Source organism: Centruroides vittatus, unplaced genomic scaffold, assembly GCF_030686945.1.
Source record: "Centruroides vittatus isolate TY-2023 unplaced genomic scaffold, ASM3068694v2 contig_1891, whole genome shotgun sequence".
Lineage (NCBI taxonomy): Eukaryota > Metazoa > Arthropoda > Arachnida > Scorpiones > Buthidae > Centruroides > Centruroides vittatus.
Window position 1 is genome coordinate 298132 of NW_027121163.1, and position 21140 is coordinate 319271.

Below are 21140 nucleotides of genomic sequence, written 5' to 3' on the forward strand. Positions count from 1 at the left end.
GTATGTGTTATGAATTTTAAAGCCATTTTTTGGTACCTAGAGGGCCAAACATAAAATGAATCTCATTTTCATTTTTCTCAGAAACAAATACATGCAACAGCCCTCAAAACATCGTTTATTTTGCATATGGTTTGGAAGGTTTCACTTGTAAGTGCAAAATCGTATAAACAAAATGTGTGTAATCGAACTGTTTTATATCAGAAAAAGTATCAGAAAATATGCAGAAATGCAGAAAATATTTAATGTATAATTGCAAAAAACATAAATGGGGTTCAAACATACTAGGGGGCTTCAAAAAGTTCATGGAAAAAGGCTGTAACTAAAAATTGCTTGAAAGGATTTTGATTTCAATGCACCTGAACACTCTTGTGCCATGTTATAACATGTTCAAACATAAACCCTTAAATGCAGGTAAGAACGTTGTGCTGCCAGTTAAAAGTCAGGCACCATTCGAGCAATACGGATTCCGCCAAAATCAAGACCAGAACAAACAAAGTTCATGGTGAAACTTGGTTGGGAGAATAGGCTAATCACTGATGCTCAAGAACAAGTTTATGGTGATAATGTCCCAAAGAAGTCAACAACCTACAAATGGATAAGTCACTTCTGAAGTGGAAAAAACCAAGGTTGAAGATGAGCCCTGCAGTGGCAGGCCAATATCAATTTGTGAGGAAAACATTGATGCTGTTGTGACTTGATTGAAAAGGATAGACAAATAACCACTGAATTGGTAGCAGATACACTCAACATCTCCGTGGGTTCTGCACACACAATTCTTGTGGAGAGTTTGGGACTAAGCAAGCTTTCCACTAGATGTGTCCCTAGGCTGTTGCGCCCAGATCAACGAAAAACAAGGGCAGATCTTTCAATGGAAATTTTGAACAAGTGGGATGGAAACTCTGAAGCTTTTCTACGAAGAATTGTGACAGGGGATAAAACATGGCTCTACTAGTACGATTCCGAAGTCAAAATTCAATCAAAGCAGTGGCTGCCCCGGGTGGAAGTGGACTAGTCAAAGCAAAATCTGATCATTCAAGAGGAAAGGTCATGGCCACTGTCTTCTGGGATGCATAGGGGATTTTGCTAGTTGACTTCCTCGAGAACAAAAAGACAATTACATCTGTTTATTATGAAGGCATTTTGAGAAAACTGTCCAAAGGAATCTCGGAAAAACACCCTGGAAAGCTGCATCAACATGTCCTCTTCCACCACGTCAATGCACCTGCTCATGGTGATCGGCAAACAAGAGCGGTGTGATGTGAATTTCGATGGGAAATCATCCTACATCCCCCTTACGGCCCTGATTTAGCCTCATCCAACTTCTTTTTGATTCCAAAGTTGAAAAAATCATTGAAAGGTACTTTTACATCAGTTGAAGATGTAAAAAGAGCTGCTCTGATATGGTTCAGATCACATGACCCTCAGTTCTACTCAGACAAACTGAAAGACTGGTATCAACGTTTGCAGAAGTGTATCGACTTTAATGGAGTATATGTTGAAAAATAAACATCATAACTGAAAATGTTTTCTCATACTATCCTTTTTCCACAAACTTTTTGAAGCCCCCTCATATAATGCAAATAAACTTCTATTCAAATATATATATAAATAATATAACTTTAATATTGTTCTAATGAAAAATAATTATAAAAAAACTTATCCTTACCCATACTATTTTCTACTTTATCGTTTTCGTGACTGCAACCATTTTGATAGTTATCCGAACCGGTAATTACGGTACCGTTAGTTATGGACATCATAGTCCTAGACACACTCACGTGATCGTTAACATTGGAGTCCATACTCTCCATTTCAATGTCCGGATCAGGATTGGAGAATTCACTTCGGACGAATTCCGAATTCCCATTTGTAATTTCTCCATTTAACACATTATTAGTTGCATTCATTTGTTCTACTGACGAATTATTATTTACACTATTTTCTGAAGTCACTGGCACAATTGGTTTTGTTGGTATGATCTGAGGACTGTGACATCGCGATACGACGGTAGAAACGTGCGCTGTCCTCTGTAGGTATTGTGTAGAATAGTTAGGACTCATGCTGGGCGAACTCTCCCGAGACTTTGGACTTCTACCGGATCTGACCTCGCTGTCTGTCCCGTTTACCATTTCTATAAACTGACGACATTTAAGCATAAATAACAAGTTAGGATTACGTTCTAGAAGACCGGGATATAGATTTTGCGTTGTTTCGATGGCTTCTCCCATTCTACCTGCTAATACTAATTTCTGTATCCCTGTAAAATATACAGACATAAACTCATTAGAACAAACTTCATATTTAACAAATTTTTATATTTTAAACCAAAATAAAAATAAGTAAAAATTTATTTATATTGGTGCATTTGTGAAGACAAGCATATCTGAACAGCAGTTAATATTACAGTACAGTGATTAGAAATCTACTATCAGCGTGACCACAACAGATCTGTAATTATTGTAAAGAGCAACTAACTTTAATTTAAAGTTAATAAAACAAATTATCTGATTGGATTTCATATCCTACTGGAATTCAGAATGATCAATAATCAAGTTATTTCTTATGATCAAAATTTGTACCCAGTCCTAGTTTTGGAGTGCTTTATTAGCTTCCGATTCAATGCTGCTTCTTTGCAAATTTGTGCTATTTGTTTTGCTAATTTTTATTATTTTAAATCCTATTATTTATTATCAATTTTCAGTGTCCATTAATTTGGAACTTGCATGAATTTCTAATCATACTGGAAATAGAGTGCATATATTAAAAGAAAGAAAAGAAAAAAACAAGAAAGAGACACACTATGAACTGCAAAGTAACAAGAATTTCATCCAAATTAAGCAAAGGAAGCAAACATAAGCTCATGTGTTATTAACGAGTAAAATTCTGATAAAAGTTTAAAGTTAAATGCCCCCAAGAGGAAATAAGAGATGGGATCCACTCCCTTTTAATTCAGAAGACTATCCCATACGTTGCGGAATGAATATTTAATTTGTCTTTGTACAGTTCTGATAACTTTACCAATAGTATTGGTGTGTGAATATCCAGCAGTTTCCACTGAATACTCACAAACCAAACACAGACACAGTCATGGGTCAATAGCATGTTGAGATGATGAATGGGAAATGAATGAGAACACACAAGAAATACATTTTTTACCACCCGTGATCGACGTGCAAATTAGCATTTTGTACTTTCTATTCATGCCATTCACGTGCACAGAGTGTTCTTTCGTAGTAAATTGATTATGCACTACAACTTCATAAGTGAGCATTTCCCGTATCGTGCATAGTCTTTGAGACAAGAGCACTAACTTCCAAATTTTACTGCTAGAGGTGCTAAGAATGGTCTTGTCTTGTATAGTTATAATAAAGTGATTGTGCTACATCACATTGTAACTGTAGATATCTACATTTGTCAGTTACAGAAGGATTTTAGTAAATAACTCTTTTTAAGTTAGTAGAAACATTTAACTTTACTATGCATCCTATACCGGGTGAACTAAAAGTAGGTGGACAGTAGGTGGAATAGGGTTTGGGTTATACTACGACAATGGTGTATATTTAACTTGATTATGGTTATGCTTGAAAAATTACATCAGAGATGCATTTCAAGAAATTAATACACAAAGATACTTGTGCAAAAATGTTTGTCAAAGGATGGAACGGTGAAATGTAGACTTCAAAGCTGTGTAAGTTGTGATAAATGGCAGTTTGAGCACCTGTGTTGAAAAAATTGTATTGTATATGTAATCTCAATAAATGTTATCACTTACTGTCCACTTACTAAAACAATTCTCTCAAATTTAAAATTTTTAAATGTCCATCTAGTAACTGGGACAATTCCTTGTACAATTGACATATAAAGAGGAGGGAAATTACCAACAAATTTATTTTTGTATTTTCGTAAATGTTTGTTCAATACTCTAGCAAACATTGCAACAAATTCTCTGTCACAATGAAATCCGCAGAATTAAACAGCTGTATCTTAATACAGTTGTCATTTATTTATTTTAGTGTGTGTGTGGAGAGAATTTAAATTAAACTTTGCATTTCAGTGTAATAATGATAAAATTAATCAATAGAAGGATTGTACAAAATCACTATTGCTTTTTTTAAAACACATTTAAATTCAAAGCAAATATTATAAAATAGACTGTTAAACTCCTTATCTAAACTTTGATCCTGTTTGATTAATATTCTACAGAAAAATATTTTGAATACTACTCAACTGCGAAATATATATTTTTAAATAATCGTTGTTTATTGTAAATAATAAACACAACTAAGCTGTCACAAGTTATTTCAAAAAAATTGGGGAAAAGAACAATTAATTAATAAAAAAAAACGCATAAAAGTGAAAGGTTAATACAAATTATGACTAATCCATATGGCAAAAAAAAGTTACACTCCTTAATAGACTTTTCTCCTTACTTAATTTTTATGAAGAATCATCTGTGTCCGTATTTAACGGCCCAAGGCTAAATAAATATTCTATGAATATGTTTTAATCGGTCATTCGTCTCGACGGCTTTCGTATCTCAAGAATTACTGGCTACAATATAATATTTACAATGAAAACTGTTACTATATTACTACAATGGGAGCAAAGTCAAACGACGAAGATTAACTTTCGAATAAACAAGTGATATATTCTCATTTTCGCTGTTACTTCGCTCATTATCAAGTCTATCTTAAATAACTATTATAATGCAGTAAATATGATAGTTATGATTACATGAAAGTTAATTTTTCAGCAGTTAGTTCCATAAATTTATTATTGACTGAAAATATACATTCAGAGACTTTTAAATAACTTTTGTGTTCCATTTTTACTAGTAGAGTATTCTTTAATGTAATTAAGCTTACATATTAGATGTACTGATATGTACAGTACAGTACATTATCATCACAGTTATGATGATAAATTGAATTATTTAAAACTGATAAATACATTCATTTTCAATAATTTATTGTTCATATTAATGTTTAAAAAACACTATAAATATTCAATATATTAGAAATATATGATTTAATTTATTAGACTCAAATACGTATACAGTGTAGCCAAGCTATTAAATTCTCGTGTTGTTATAATAATAGAAATATCTACTGCTTAATGATGGCGTTCCTATATGATTATAATGGAGTTGAAAAATTTGTGGCTGCCTGTATCTTTTCTACATTTAGATATGTTTAAATACAAACACTTATGTCTGTGTTATGTACAGCCCTTATGAGTACAGGTACTCCTCCTTTACGACTGCTCGCATTTACAACCAATCGAGTTTTGACCTGCAATTTGGGGAATCTCCTTTCTCAGCTTGAGTGTCGATCAGTGGCAAATGATGACACGCGCACTAAGCGTACTGTTTGTCGATCTTTAATGGACTGTATAAATATGAAAGAAAACACTTGCGGTTTGATAAAAGTTTAATGCGGTTTGCGGGTCGTTACACAAGAACAAGAAGAAAAAAAACAATATGGCTGACGCCCATGGCCGTTACTTGGCCGTTACAAAAAACTCTTGTATCCAAACGTTTTTAAATTATCATTTTTTCTTCTCACAAAAAAATACGGTGGCGCTCGAGGCGGCAACATCCCGGCCCGCGTTGAAGTAATACTTCAATAAACAATGTTAAACATTAAATTTAAATTTAACAATTACAACAGAAATGACGCGTGTAGGTCACCAAGGAGAATCACATTTTCTTTCTAGATGGATGGTAACAGGCACAATTTGGTTATGCTTCTCTTAAAAACACCTTGAGGGGTTTTCACCAGAACAACTCTCACCTTCCCATCGGGTCCTTTGATAACTTCCTGTATGCGGCCCATCGACCAACTTCCAGGTGGGAGGTTTTCATCTTTTAAGACGACCATTGAGTCTGGTGTTATATTGTCCTTCTCAAATTGCCACTTATGTCGGGCCTGTAGGTTGTTTAGGTAGTCCAATTTCCATTTACGCCATATAACTTGAACAAATTTAGTTAACATTTGCCATTGAAACAAATAGTTATCTGGTTTACTGGTGAGATCTGACTCCGGTAGTCTAGTCAGAGGTCTTCCGATAAGAAAGTGTCCTGGAGTTAGAACTTGGAAGTCGCTTGGATCAGAGGACATAGGAGTGAGCGGTCGGCTATTCAAAATTCCTTCTATCTGCGTGGTGATAGTTATAAACTGCTCTATAGTTAGATGCGAGTTACCTACGGTTCTTTTTAGGTGATGTTTAAAGGACTTCACTCCTGCTTCCCAAAGGCCACCGAAATTTGGTGATCTGGGCGGTATGAACTTCCAAGTGACCTCCTCGCTGGCGAGATAATCAGCTAAACTGTCAGGAGGTGTTTTTACGTAGTTATGTAGGCGTTTCAACTCCGCACTGGCACCCACAAAATTTGTGGCATTATCTGTCCAAATTGACGCACTTTTACCCCTTCTGCTAAAAAATCTTTTCAAGGTTGCTATCATTGCCTCGGTTGTTAGGTCGGTAACTACTTCAAGGTGAATTGCCCTAGTCACAAGGCAAACGAAGATTGCGATGTAGCACTTCTGATAGGTGCCCTTTCTTTGTCCCTTATATTTAATAAGAAAGGGACCACAAAAATCAATCCCTACATGTTTAAAGGGGGGACTTGGAGTCATTCGCTCCGAAGGAAAATTTCCTAGGATTTGTTCCATGACTTTGGGTTTATTTCTAAAGCAAACGAGGCACTCATGTACCACCCTTCTGGCCAGGTTTCTTCCACTTAAAGGCCAGAATTCTTGTCTGACGAGGTAAAGTAAAGTCTGTGCACCAACATGCAAATTTTTCAGATGATAATATCTCATAATCAAGTGGGTTAACTTGTGATTTTTAGGTAGCAGAATTGGAAACTTTTTATCAAATGATAAATTTGAATTGCTCAATCTACCGCCGACTCTCATTAGACCCTGTTTATCTAGAAAGGGATGTAATCTGCTTAATTGACCCTTCGTTAGATTCCTTCCCATTTGCAATGTTTTTATTTCCTCGGCAAAGGCCATTCCTTGTACTTTGCCGATCAAATAAATTTTGGACTCTCGGAGTTCTTTCCTTGATAAAGGGCCAAATCGACGAGTTACGTGTTTTATGTTATGTAGAAACCGGAAAATATAACTAAGTATGCGAATTAATTTGATGTAATTATTACTAAGTTCAAACAGGGTATTGTCAAGGTCAGAGCTTGACACTGACACCAAATTAACATGCGATTGTTTTTTAAGCTCAGATAGATATTTTTCATCGGAGGAAGTGTCGATGGCATATTCATCCTGACGTTGAACGGTTGGTGCTACTTGAGACTGCACTCCACTCCACCATAATTCCATGGATAGTAGATCTTGCGGATTTAAACCCCGAGAAACTACATCTGCAGGATTGGAGTGGGAAGTTGTATGTTTCCAGTGGCAGCCTTCAGTAATAGATTGGATCTTTTCCACACGATTCGCAATAAAGGTCTTCAGGCGATATGCGGAGTGTTGATCCAAGCGATGGCAATAGTTGAATCTGTGTGTAGGATCACTTCAGCTATATCCATTTGCAGACATGAGCATACTTTTTTGACAAGTTGAGACAGTACTAGACAAGCTGATAGCTCTAATCGAGGGATTGTCATAACCTTAAGAGGAGCGACACGAGATTTACTAGCAATAAGTCATGTCTTGCCAGTTCCATCTTCCTTTATGCAATGCATGTAAACTACTGCTCCATAAGCTGACTCCGAGGCATCTGCATATCCTAGCAAGACAGCCCTTTGAAGTGGATCTGTTAAAATATATCTAGTGATCTTAAGATCGTCCAGGGCTTTCAAGGACGACACAAAGTTCACCCAATCATAGTTAAGGTTTTCTGGTAGAGTATCCTCCCAGTCGAGCTTACTGAGCCACAGCTTTTGTAGAAAGATCTTTGCTCGAGTTATAACTGGTCCCAGAAGACCCAAGGGGTCATAAAGTCTGGCGATGACACTCAATACTTCTCATTTTGTATAAAGCAATTTTTCTGGAATCGATACCCTGAATATGAACTGATCTTCAACCGGCTTCCAAATAATGCCTAAGGTTTTTACTGTTGGTTCCGCACTTGAGGAAAAGCAATGTTCCTTATTTTCTGGTGAACTACTGTTCATCAATTTCATTGAATTAGAGTTCCATTTGTGTAGTGTCATTCCACATGTGCTCAACATGTTGCACAACTGAGATTGTAGTTCGAGGGCAGCATCGAAATCTTGCTCACCTGACACAATGTCATCCATGTAGACATCTCGTAATATGGTTTTAGAGGCCAGAGGATATCTTGCTGCTTCATCGTAAGCCAACTGCTTAAGGGTTCTCACTGCTAGAAAGGGAGCACTGGCGGTTCCATAAGTCACAGTTTTCAGTCTGTAGGTGACTGGCATCTCTTCTTCCTCGTTCTTCCAAACAATTCTTAAGAGATCTCGTTGCGAGGGCTCAATTAGAATTTGACGAAACATTTTCTGGATATCTGCTGTAAAAGCGTACTTGTATTTTCGAAATCTTGTCATGATCTCGAAAACATCTTCCTTTACTTCACCTTTCAAGAGATGATCATTTAGACTCAGCCCAGAAGTTGTGGGAGCAGATGCGTTGAAGACTACCCTTAACCTTGTAGTGGTTTTGTCTGGTCTAAACACACCGTGATGCGGAAGGTAGTAACATATATTGTATGCTGTCTGATCAGCGGGAGGTTCCTGCACCCTTTCCATGTGGCCCAAGTCCAAATACTCCTTCATGAAGTTCTGATATAACTCCTTTAATTGTTTGTCCCTTGATAGTCTCTTCCACAATTGATTCAATCTCTTCAATGCTAACTTCCTTGACTCTCCCAAGTTTTGTATCTCCTTGGTTGCCATCTGCACAATGTATCTCCCATCTTCATTACGTCTGTGAGTTCTTTGATAATGATCTTCGCAATACTCTTCTTCTTTACTCATCAAACTTGGAGCCTCTGTAAGAGTTTCTATTTGCCAGAACCTTTGTAAACATTTATCGATTGATTCAGACTCTGATATTAGTCCACAATATTTATCTTGATCATTAGAGTCTGTGGACCCAGTAGCGATGTATCCAAAAACTGTGTTGCGAAATGTTAGGTTATTGTTGCACGATAGACGAATTTGATCGTTCTTGACTATTTCAAAAAATGCTTCAGCTCCAATAAGCATGTCAATCTTGCCTGGTGTAGCAAATCTTGGATCAGCTAACTGACGGGGTATTTCTGTTTTGCTGACGTGTAGAGAGGAAACCGGAAGTAAATCCGTGATCCTTGGCACCACTAAGAACTCTAGCGTCTTAGAAAAGGATCCATTACCGTTTATTATTGTAGCAGGCAGCTTAAACTTGACCGAGGTTTTATTTCCGCTTATACTAGAGACTGTGAGGTCGATTCTTTCTTGCGGTGTGCCCAGACGACTTGCGAAATCTCTAGTTACGATATTTGACATACTGCCCGAGTCCAATACTGCGCGCGCTTGAATGCTGGCTCCGGTAGTATGATTTAAAACCCAAACCATGGCTGTCGAGAGAATTACTGTCTTATTTCCCTTGTCAATACATGATAGTGAGTGAGGTATACTCTCACGAAACTCTATTGCGTCGGGATTAAGATCCTGCTTGGTTGAAATCGGTTTGCTGTCGATCACTGGTGCATTTGAACCAATTATAGCTTGTTTCTCTTGGTGCAGTAATGTATTATGTCGCTTTCGGCATATCTTACAGCAGCTTTTGGAGTTACAATTTGATAACTTATGCCGATCACTTAAGCAATTGAAGCAGAGGTTGTTTTTGGCCACAACATCGTTTCTTTGGGAGACTTCCAACTGTAGAAAAGAATCACAATTGTAAACAGGATGATTCTGCTTACATAAAATGCAACGAGACATAGAATTGTTACATTTCACAAATAAGTTTCTCGGTTTAACTCTATCTTGATTACACCTTGGCTTCACGAACGTGGCCTTATTAATATTTTCTAAAATCTGAGAACGCTTTTCCAAAAATGAAATCAAATTATCTAGCTTAGGAACGTCATTCGAACTAATACTGAACTCGTACTGTTTTAGAGTCTCCTTATCCAGTTTCTGAAGTACAATGTTTAGAATTAAGATATCGGACAGCTCATTCCTTTCATATCCCAGGACCTTTAGAGCTCGCATATTCCGATTGACAATATCAATTAAGTTCCTCAAACCCCTTGCTGACTCATAAGCTAGTTTTACAGAGTCCAGAATCGCATTAACATGGGTTTCTACTATTAATTTCTTGTTTTCGTACCTCTCTTGTAACGCTTGAAACAATGAAGCAAATGAATCATTTAACGTTTCTAAACTCTTAGCTTCCCCTATGAGAGCAGCTTTCAAATAATGTAGTTTCTGTTCAGCCGATAGTTGCTCGCTTGACGAAATGATATTATCAAATTGCATTTTAAAGTTACTCCATTCTTCATATCTTCCAGAGAATTTCGGTAGAGGAATCTCTGGCAATTTAATATTAGCGGAGTTATTTCGACCTACGGGGGCCTGACTCACCATAACGACGGACGAATCTGCTTCTAATCGTTTAATACGAGACTGGATCTTAAATTTACAACTTATAATTTTGTCCTCATATTCTTCACTATTGACTATCTCAGTGTCATAGTCAGTTGGGCTAGTAATGAGGCCCTCAATCTCCCCGTTTAACGTTCTCAACGACTCTTCCTTTCGACTAAACTGATCCAGTATTTCTAGAAAGGTTTCTGTCTCTTTATCGTCACTTTCAACTAGACTATTGACTTTACTAATTAATCTCGTCACACTAGCTCTTATCGAAGCGCGTTTTTTCCTTAATTTCTCGAGTTGATCCATTTTAACTCTCTACAACGTGTAATGGACAAATAAATTCTTCCTACCTTGGATAGGCGACTTAATGAAGTTTGAACTCAATCTTATTTGCTTGCGAAATTGTCTCTTTTCTTCTCATCCGCCTCGACGGACCAGATGTTTGTCGATCTTTAATGGACTGTATAAATATGAAAAAAAACACTTGCGGTTTGATAAAAGTTTAATGCGGTTTGCGGGTCGTTACACAAGAACAAGAAGAAAAAAACAATATGGCTGACGCCCATGGCCGTTACAAAAAACTCTCGTATCCAAACGTTTTTAAATCATCATTTTTTCTTCTCACAAAAAATACGGTGGCGCTTGAGGCGGCAACACGTACTATAATAGGCTTGCACGTACTATAATTGTCTTATATAGTGGTGTAGCGAGGGGGGTGCAAGGGGGTCTTAGACTTAGACTTATATTTTATCATGCACCGGGCACCACTCACAGAGGGGCACCCAAATAGTCTCCAAGACAAACTAGATGTGTTTCTGGAGGGGGAGAAGGGTGCCAATAAAGTGTTGTGCCCCGAGCGCCAGTTATGTTCGCTACGCCACTGGTCTTATAGTACTATAATAGGCTAATAGGATACTATAATAGTCTTTTTATAAATAAATTTGAAGTTTGTTGCATAATTTGTATAATTTTACAACAATCCTATATTCCCGGTGCAAGCTCCTCGCTTATCAACCAATTTGCTTAACGACGTAGTCATCGGAATGGAACTCGGTTGTAAAGTGAGGAGTACCTGTACTAGGTTATTCTACAAAAGTGTATTTTATGGCATTCACTTAACAAACTTGCTTAGCTATGTATTTCTTGGGCTGTATTTCCATCATTAAGTGGGATACACCTGCAATTATTTTTTAAAATAAACATTTTAATTCTCCTTTTATAAAAAAGGAGAATTAAAATAGAAGAGAAAAAAATCCATTGTTATATTCAGCAAAATTCATTAATTTATTGCTTTTTTTTTCTTTTATACAGCTGATGTCACCAAGACAATTATTGCCATCGCCAATACAACAAACAATAAACAAATCCTATTAAAATAAATACTAAAATACAGAACAATAATAATAAATATATAAAAACAATAAATTAAATAAAATAAGGATTTGATTTAAGAATGGAATAATTAAACACAATCTGTGCAAGTAGAAAACTTATTTCAATAATAAATAATTAAGTTAAAATGAAATAAATATGTTAAAAAAAAAAAATGAATATTATCAGAGATTTACTTTCGCTTATAAGATATTTATACAGTGAATAATTTTAAAATGAACAAATTAATAAGTACGTAAAGTGTCATATCAAGTCTATTATATTGTTATGCAAAATTCTTTACTTACTTTGCCTATTTTTTATAGAACAAACATCTTCGTCGAAAGTCTGTCCCGTACTTCGTGAAAATGCTTCGGCCGTTGAACAATAACCGTGATGTACTAAATACGTCTGGACAATCCTGCAAAGGAGAAAACATGAAATTATAGTAAATACAGTGTCTTATCTCTCGACTGTAAAATATATGAAATAATTGTCTCTTATTACTGAATACAGGCATTGAAATTAAAAAGCTGTTGAAATATCGAAAACGAAAGAGAATTTAATAAGATAGATTATGCACATCTTTCTTGCATGTTGTGTCGATATTCATAAAATAGATATTATTTGGTATAAAATCGTGAACATTTAGAGATAAAGAATATACCCAAAATTAACTTTCCAGACAGTCCAGCTCGATAATCACAAAGTAACCACGAATGAAGCTACTGTCGTAGAGCATTATGCTAGTCAGCATAAGAAATGCTATGAATGCATTCTTGCCTCAGCAAGTCACCTTGCAATTAGGCAGTATGAAATTTCATTCTCGACGCATCTCTATCCTTGTCAGGACGACGAAGTAAAAGGCTGTTAGATCTGATTGCACCTGTCTTGCTATTATGTGATCCACCCTTGGGGTAACCAAGTATGTATACGGATGAAAAATAAAAATTATATTGTATCTCAAACTCAACTCTAAAGCACTCCCTGCAACAAGTAGATAAATTAAAACAAAAATTTTTCTCGTTTAAGTTAAAGTGATAAAGAATTCAAGTAACTCGAAACACACCTTGTGACAAAAGAGAAACAATACAAAAGAACTGATTGCTTACTTTCTTTAATATCACTTATAAGATTTGATCAAGGAAGTATTATCTTTGACCGAGAAGTTTAAACAAACAGTACTAAAATAACAATTATAAATCTGTTAGTTTTTAATATGTTGACAATGAACAAAGATTTAATTATAATATTGTTTTTTCTTACGTGATAAAACCAGATTGTTTATTGTATTAATAAACATTAAAAACATTTTAAAATACCGTGAAACAATGGTTCTTAACCAAGAGTGCACACATTCCTGGGAATGCAGAAAACTTTCTTGGGGGGTGTAAAATTTCTGAGACATCAGTAGTAGTGGTTTGGGAAGCTTTGATCACAAAATTAATTTCATGAGACATACTGATCACAAATTGAAATTAATTAATAAATGTTTTTATAAATTTAAATTAAATTAATTTTATTTTAACATTTTTAGAAAACTTTTTAGTTCAATTCAGTTTTCATATTTAGAAAACTTTTAGGGTTTGTAGCAAGACATACAAACAATTTTGGAAAGATAAAGAAATGTAATGAATTTATTACAAAATCTATCATATTCAATTGGAAAAAATAATGCTTATTATATATATACCGTTGTATTACTATTATTTTAATATAAAAAGTGAATTGTAATTTAACTTATTGTTAAATACATCAAACTAAAACTAAAATGTGATTGATTATAAAACAACCATTACAACCAAAGAGAAAACAACACCTTTCTTAAATTCCAGCAAAACTTTAACTATATAAGAACGTTTTCAACTGATTTCATCAGTCTTCTTCAGTTACTCGAACAAAAAACAAAAAGAAGAAAGAACCAAATTAAAATTTACAAAATCACGAGAATGGAAAGAATTCTCGTGATTGCACAGACTATGCAAAAACGATGTACCGATAAACGGTAAAAAATGCAAATTCTTGACAAAAAATGCAGATTCTTGACAAACTATATATAATATCACAATCTTACGTTATCCAATGAATGATTTCCAAGCAGACGATAGCCCATCTGCGTCCCTGTGGTTGATGCAATGGGATGTTAATTGTGCCCTATATATTTCTAATTTCTCCAAATGTCTAACGGCCTGTTTAGATCTAGTGGCTTTTATGATGGAAGCACTATCCCAGTGTACCGTGATCTCCTGTTGCTTAGCAAATGCTGCTAGGACTGTGCTGTCAACTGTCCTCTTAACTGATTGTTTATGCTCTTTTATTCTTTGCTGTAAACCACGCAAGGTGGCCCCAATGTACACTAGATCGGATTTAAAACGTTGGTCCCTGATTGTACTCAATTCCAATCAGGGACCAACGTTTTAAATCCGATCTAGTGTACATTGGGGCCACCTTGCGTGGTTTACAGCAAAGAATAAAAGAGCATAAACAATCAGTTAAGAGGACAGTTGACAGCACAGTCCTAGCAGCATTTGCTAAGCAACAGGAGATCACGGTACACTGGGATAGTGCTTCCATCATAAAAGCCACTAGATCTAAACAGGCCGTTAGACATTTGGAGAAATTAGAAATATATAGGGCACAATTAACATCCCATTGCATCAACCACAGGGACGCAGATGGGCTATCGTCTGCTTGGAAATCATTCATTGGATAACGTAAGATTGTGATATTATATATAGTTTGTCAAGAATCTGCATTTTTTGTCAAGAATTTGCATTTTTTACCGTTTATCGGTACATCGTTTTTGCATAGTCTGTGCAATCACGAGAATTCTTTCCATTCTCGTGATTTTGTAAATTTTAATTTGGTTCTTTCTTCTTTTTGTTTTTTGTTCGAGTAACTGAAGAAGACTGATGAAATCAGTTGAAAACGTTCTTATATAGTTAAAGTTTTGCTGGAATTTAAGAAAGGTGTTGTTTTCTCTTTATTATACCAGTTCCAGTAGGTTCGTTATTCATTTTTACCATTACAACCATTGTTCTGTTAAATTTTTTAATAATTTGTATTCTACTAATGTATAAATGTACGTCCACTCGCCATCAGGAAATTTTACTACTGTTAATCAATTCATTACTTTTGATAATTTATCACCACGAGATAAAAAATCTGTTAAATTTGGAAATTTCTTACAAGAGATGTATTTATCGTATAAAAATCATAATTTTGGAAGTTGGGAATGTCATAGTAAGGTATATGAAATTTTATTTAACTTATATAAGAAGTACAATATAATTTATTACAAGGAGGAAATATTGAATTTAATTTTTTAAACTTAACCGATGCAATAATGTACATAAAAATTCCATCATTTGACATTGAAAACTTAGGGGTACCTAAATCCTCAAAAATCGGACAGATAGAAATTTTTATTTTTTTAATGAAACTACAATTATTCAGACATCGAACTCCTTGGGTGTCTAAGATTGGATAATATTTAAAAAATTATTATTATCACAAATATTTTTAAAAGAAATGTTCTTTTTGTGATATTCTATCTTACGAACAACTCTTAATTAAACAAAAACAGATATTTTCAAAATGAATACATTGTATAGGTATTTAATAAATAAGTAAGAAATATAATTTAGATAATTATTATATTGAACTATTTCTGTATTTTACTTTGTCTTATTGTTGAAATGTTATTTAAAGTTGTCGTGTTATAATTTACTTATTATATTAGAACAAATTGTAAAAATTATTAATGCAAATTAATTTTATAATAATAAATTTAATAATTAGAAAGAATATATTAATTAAACTTTGCTTTACTGTTACAGGATGTTTTATAAAAACTAAAGAATTAAACTAAAAAGTTTTCTAAATATGTTAAATTAATTTTATTTTAATTTAAATTTATAAAAACATTTAATAATTAATTTCAATTTGTGATCAGTATGTCTCATGAAATTTATTTTGTGATCAAAGCTTCCCATACCACTACTACTGACATCTTTTCTAGAAACAAAATAAAATCTTTTCTTTCTTTGGTTGAATTTATTAAGCAATCGATTGTATCACCGGTGTTGGCCATTTTACATCTCAGATTATTCCCAAGAATCTAAGTAGGGGTAATGTATTGGCATAGAATGTGTGTGTAAACCCAAGTGTGGCCTTTTGTAGTTGGCTGATGGTGATTTTTCCAATTTTCAGATCTTCTAAGTGCTGAGGAGTTTTGGTACATTGTCACACTGGGTGCCGACATTGCATCGATGTGACAATGTTTCAAATGCATCAGTTGCAGTACCATGTATGACTATAGTATTGCAATTGCTGGTTTGTGCCATAACCTTTGAAATTTCAATCTTTAGATATTGATATTGATAGTATTATTATTATTACTATATTGGGTTTAGTGAGTTATACTCAGTTGACACCAGTGGCAGTGTACTATGCCAAACCAGAGTCAAGGCATAGTAACCAAAACAAAACAAAAATGAAATAAGTATGTCAGTGTGTGTGTCTGTATTCAGGAATTTCCTGACAATATGGCATGTATTCAATATAGTGGCCTTCTGTAGTGTGATATGTGTGTTTCTATTCAATTGTAATGTTCCCAGGCTTTTGTGTAGTATGTGTGGTATGACACCTGTAGAGGAGAGAACAACAGGTACAATAAGCACCCTATCCATCCTCCACAGATGCCTTATTTCCTGGGCAAGTTCAGTGTACTTGCTAATTTTTTCAGTTTATGTCTTGTACATTGTGAGTGTTTGAAACAGATATATCTATACTGTATATGATTTTATTGTGTTTGTCAATGAGAGTGTGATGTCTGGTCAGTTGTGGCAAATTGTTTTATCTGTGATTATGGCTCTGTTGTAGTACATTTTGTGCGTGTTGTTTTCCAATACTGTCTGTGGGATGTATTTGTAGTATGATTCGTGGATGTCTAATAATTTGTGTTTGATTGCAAGCTCTTGGTATATTATATTTGCTACTTGATTATGTCTATGTAAATGATCTGTCTGTGTCAAGAGCTTGCAACTGGAAGTGATGTGTTGTATAGTTTCCGGCATGATGTGACATTTTCTGCATGTGTCATTTGTGAGTGTTGTATCTTTGAGTATGTGTTTTCTGTAGCTTTCAGTATTTATGACCTGATCCTGTATGGCAATCATGAATCCTTCCATCTTCCCAAAGAGGCATCCTCAATCTAACCAGCTGTTTGATGCAGTTTTGTCAACAAAATCCTGGGCCAGGTCACAGGGACGCCTGCCATGGAGTACCTTTTGAACCCACGACTGCTTAATGGTGTCTATGCTTTTCATATGTTGTGTTGTGTCCATATGTTGTGAGTGTAAATTTAATGGCATTGTATAATGGCATGTTATTTGAGTCTGCTTTATGTAACAGTGATGTTTCTTGTTTTTTGTAGAAAAACTCTCGCAGTGTCTGTATTTGTTTGTAGCAAAGGTTTACTATGTCAATCAGGCCACATGGAAAGGTTAATCTTTCTATGGCAGATTTAGGATGATGATGTTTATGCTTAGTAAGTGTTGTTCTTGTTTTCCTTTGGAGTTGCTCAAGATCTGTGCGAGTCCAATGTCTATCTCCGAAAGAATAACAGAGTACTGGGACGACATATGTATTTAACTGTGTGTTTTGCATTTATAACCTACTTTGGTGTTCTTTAATTTGCTTTACTTGTGTTATGTTCTGTTAGTTTGGCTTGTTGGAATCCTAAATACTTGTAGAACTCACCCTCTTCCATGGATTCAATAATGTCTCCATTTCCAAGTGCAAAACCTTCTTTCTTCAGAATTCCTTTTTCTATGTGAAGTGTTTTGTATTTATCTAGGCCAAACTCCATTTGTATGTCCTTGGTGTATGAATGTGTGATTTGTAGGAGTTGATGAAGTTGTTTTTGTGTGGATGCATAAAGTTTTATGTCGTCCATGTACATGAGATGTGACAGTGTAAACTGTGTTGTTTTTTCATGTAACCAGATTGCATGTTGTCTAACATGTTGGATAATGGATTCAGGGTTAAGCAAAACCAGAGGACTCAAAAAGTCTCCTTGAAAATGAATATTTGGTTTGTTCGTATGGAAGTGTTATGAATCCTGAGATGTATTATTGTTCTGCAGTGCTGCATAGTGTTTTGGAAGAAGCAATGAGTGATAGATGTATTTTGTACATGTGTAGAATATGTAGCAGCCAACTGTGTGGAACACTGTCGAATGCTTTTCTGTACTCTATATACGCCACGTGTATGTTTCTGTGTTGTTTGTGTGCTTGCCGTAGAATGTCTGAATCTATGAGTAACTGTTCTTTGCATCCCCCATGATTTCTATGGCAATCTTTTTGTTGTTCCATAAGAATGTTGAAGAATATAACATTCTTATGTATATTTGTTTGTATATTTTGTTTGCGATACAGGATGTCAATAATTTGTAGAGTGTTGGAAGACATGTAATTGGTCTGTATTGTGTGGGGTCTGTGGTATTTTTGTTTTTAGGTTTCATGTAGATGATGCCATGAGTAAAAAATTCTGGCCTTTCTTGTGGATTGATGATAATGTGTGTTAGGTGTTTAGCTAGTTCCTGGTGCAGTGATGTAAGCTTTTGTACCAGAAATTGTGAATTTTGTCTATACCAGATATCTTCCAGTTGTGTGTTCTGTTAACAGCATAGCAGATGCCGTGTACATTTATTTCAACACAGGACATAGTTGGTATGTTGTGCAAGATTTTGTTCTCCTCAATCCAGCCTGCATCAGCATTGTGCGTAACAGCACTGGACCACAGAGAAGACCAATAAGTTGTGAGTTCTTCTGTTGGTGTGCCACTGTGCTGTGCATCAGTGTTTGTTTTAGTACTGATTTGTCTGTAAAAGAGTTTTTCATTGTTTGTAAATAATTTATTTTGTTGTTTTCGTAGTGAATGTATGATTTGAATCTACGTGCTTTAGCTGCGAGTTTTTGTTTTAGTGTATCAATGTATTCTGTAACATGTGTTGTGATATTCGTGTTTTGTGTGTGTTTTGATTTTCTTAAAAATGTTTTTGAGTTGTTTCTTTAATTTTGGTGTTATGTTGTTTTTGTGTATTGTGTCAGCCTGCCTAATTGCTGTCTAATGTCATTTATTTGTGTTTCTATTCTTCTCTGCCAGGCAGTCTTGTGATAAAACTGTGTTTTGTGTGTATCTGTCTGCGATTGTATTTTCAGTCCATGATGTGTCACTACTGTGACTGCCCCAGCATAAACTAATGCATGAATGTCTGAGAGTGTAGAGATTAAATGAATGTAGTGTGGTAGTAAGTGAGTGTTTACATAATTTAGTGTTTTTCCTACTTCCTTCGACGTGTTGATTTTTGGTATTTGTGGTCTTTGTGTGGGATCTGTACTTGTATATTTAGTGAGTGTTTCCTGATATATAAATAAGAGCGTATTAACTAAATATATGTCTACGTTATCAGTGGTGAATGAGGAAATGCCTGTAGTATCATCAGTGATAATAATTGTGTGTGCTATAATCAGTGCTTGTTGCTGGATTACCTTGACAGGTTATGTGATCTTCATTAATGTTAAATATTTCTGTTTGTTGATGTATTTGATCAGCAACTTGTTGTTTGATAAGTTTGAGTGTTTTGTGGGATAAGGTTGTTGTGTATAATTGTTGTTTTTTGATCACATATGTTTGATGTTTAGTATGGCAGCTATCCATAGCTTTATTATTTAGGGGTACAACTTTACTCCCCAAAAAATTGAAAAGTTTTCATTCAGAAATATGAGAATTCATTTTAAAAATTAAGAAGGTATAAACAGCAAAAGAGTTAAGAATCACTGCAGTAAAACACAAATTAAATAATTAATGTAGGTGTGAAGCCTAGAGAAAGATGTATATAATAATAATAAATCACGATTAAATCCATATTCTACTGTACGATACCTGTGAAGAGTCTGCCATTCTCCTTGTCTATCATTAACTGGAAATTTTTCAATAGTCATTCTGGTTTGCATTCTTAATTCCTGAGAGACAAAACATTAACAAATCAATTTGTTTAGTAATTATTAATAATTATGTCTATTAATTTTTAAATTATAAACCTTATTATTAGTAAATAATTTATTCAATATTAATAACAAACACAGATTAAAAATGTTTAGATAAGATAAATAAAACTGAAGAGATGATAATGCTAATTTCTTTATCCTTAGAATCTTTTCGAATTCTTCTGCGATCGAGTTAAATAGTTTCAACCTTATTAAGAATTTATTGAGTAATAAAAATTTAATTTAAGTAATTATAATTCTTTAGATTTTGCAAAAATGTAAACTGCTTATTTACTTTCATCATATCTTCAATGTCAAAAACAAACGGAGCTTGTCCGAAATTTGCATCCACAACTTCACCGGGTGTCTGCAATCCTACGGTTGGATATAGATTTGGCTGCAAATAAAAGTTTCGCATTAATATAACAGTATTAAAAATAAAATAAAAAGACAATAAAACATCCCAAATAATAAAAACTATTAATAAAATTGTATGAACATTTTGGATTTAACTACAAAATCAAAGAAAATATAGGCTGGTCTGAGAGTCATTTAACTGAGACGTATTTTAAGACAGGTTAAAACCGGCAGAGAATGGCTTCACAATTCTGTCACTTTTGACAAATTGACTGGTCCACCTTAAATATTTTAACCATTTGCAATACTAAAAGCAATTCAAAATAACAATTTCATTAATATTTATGATATTTAAATAATTTGCTGTTGGTTTTCATTAGCTTTCGAAATTGATAAAGCAAGTTCTTTAATAAACACAACTAATCCGATAATAAATTTCAAATACCAAACAAACAGCCAAATTCTTTATTGGACCACAAGGCTAAATAATTATTAAGCAATATGGCAGGAGGAAGGCTGCCATGTTAAATGTTATAATTATAAATTAATTAATTAATTAATTTAATTTTAAAATTTTCTGGAAGAAAAGACTGGCCAAAAAGTACTTTTTTAAAATTCACATGAAATTTTTCAGTTTTAATATCCATTTAAGACAAGAAAACGCAAATATAACACTACACAAATTGTGTTTTTCTGTATTTATATTAAGCCGCAACTGTCAAGCTAGCAAACGATGGAAGCTAATATAAAATAATCATAGATTGAAACAAGTAAGACATTTGGTAGTA

At 34.4% G+C, this 21140-nt stretch overlaps 1 protein-coding gene across 1 annotated transcript in view; it reads right to left on the reverse strand.

Annotated features, from left to right (window-relative positions):
• The window catches only part of RanBPM (Ran-binding protein M), an 85164-nt gene that overhangs the window by 13532 nt on the left and 50492 nt on the right, over positions 1–21140 (reverse strand). Inside the window, exons 5-8 of the mRNA XM_067264421.1 lie at positions 20291–20392; positions 19892–19971; positions 12250–12362; positions 1667–2257 (exon numbers count right to left, since the gene is read on the reverse strand). Of these exons, the coding sequence (XP_067120522.1) occupies positions 1667–2257; positions 12250–12362; positions 19892–19971; positions 20291–20392 (886 nt within the window). The remainder of the gene's footprint in view (positions 1–1666; positions 2258–12249; positions 12363–19891; positions 19972–20290; positions 20393–21140) is intronic.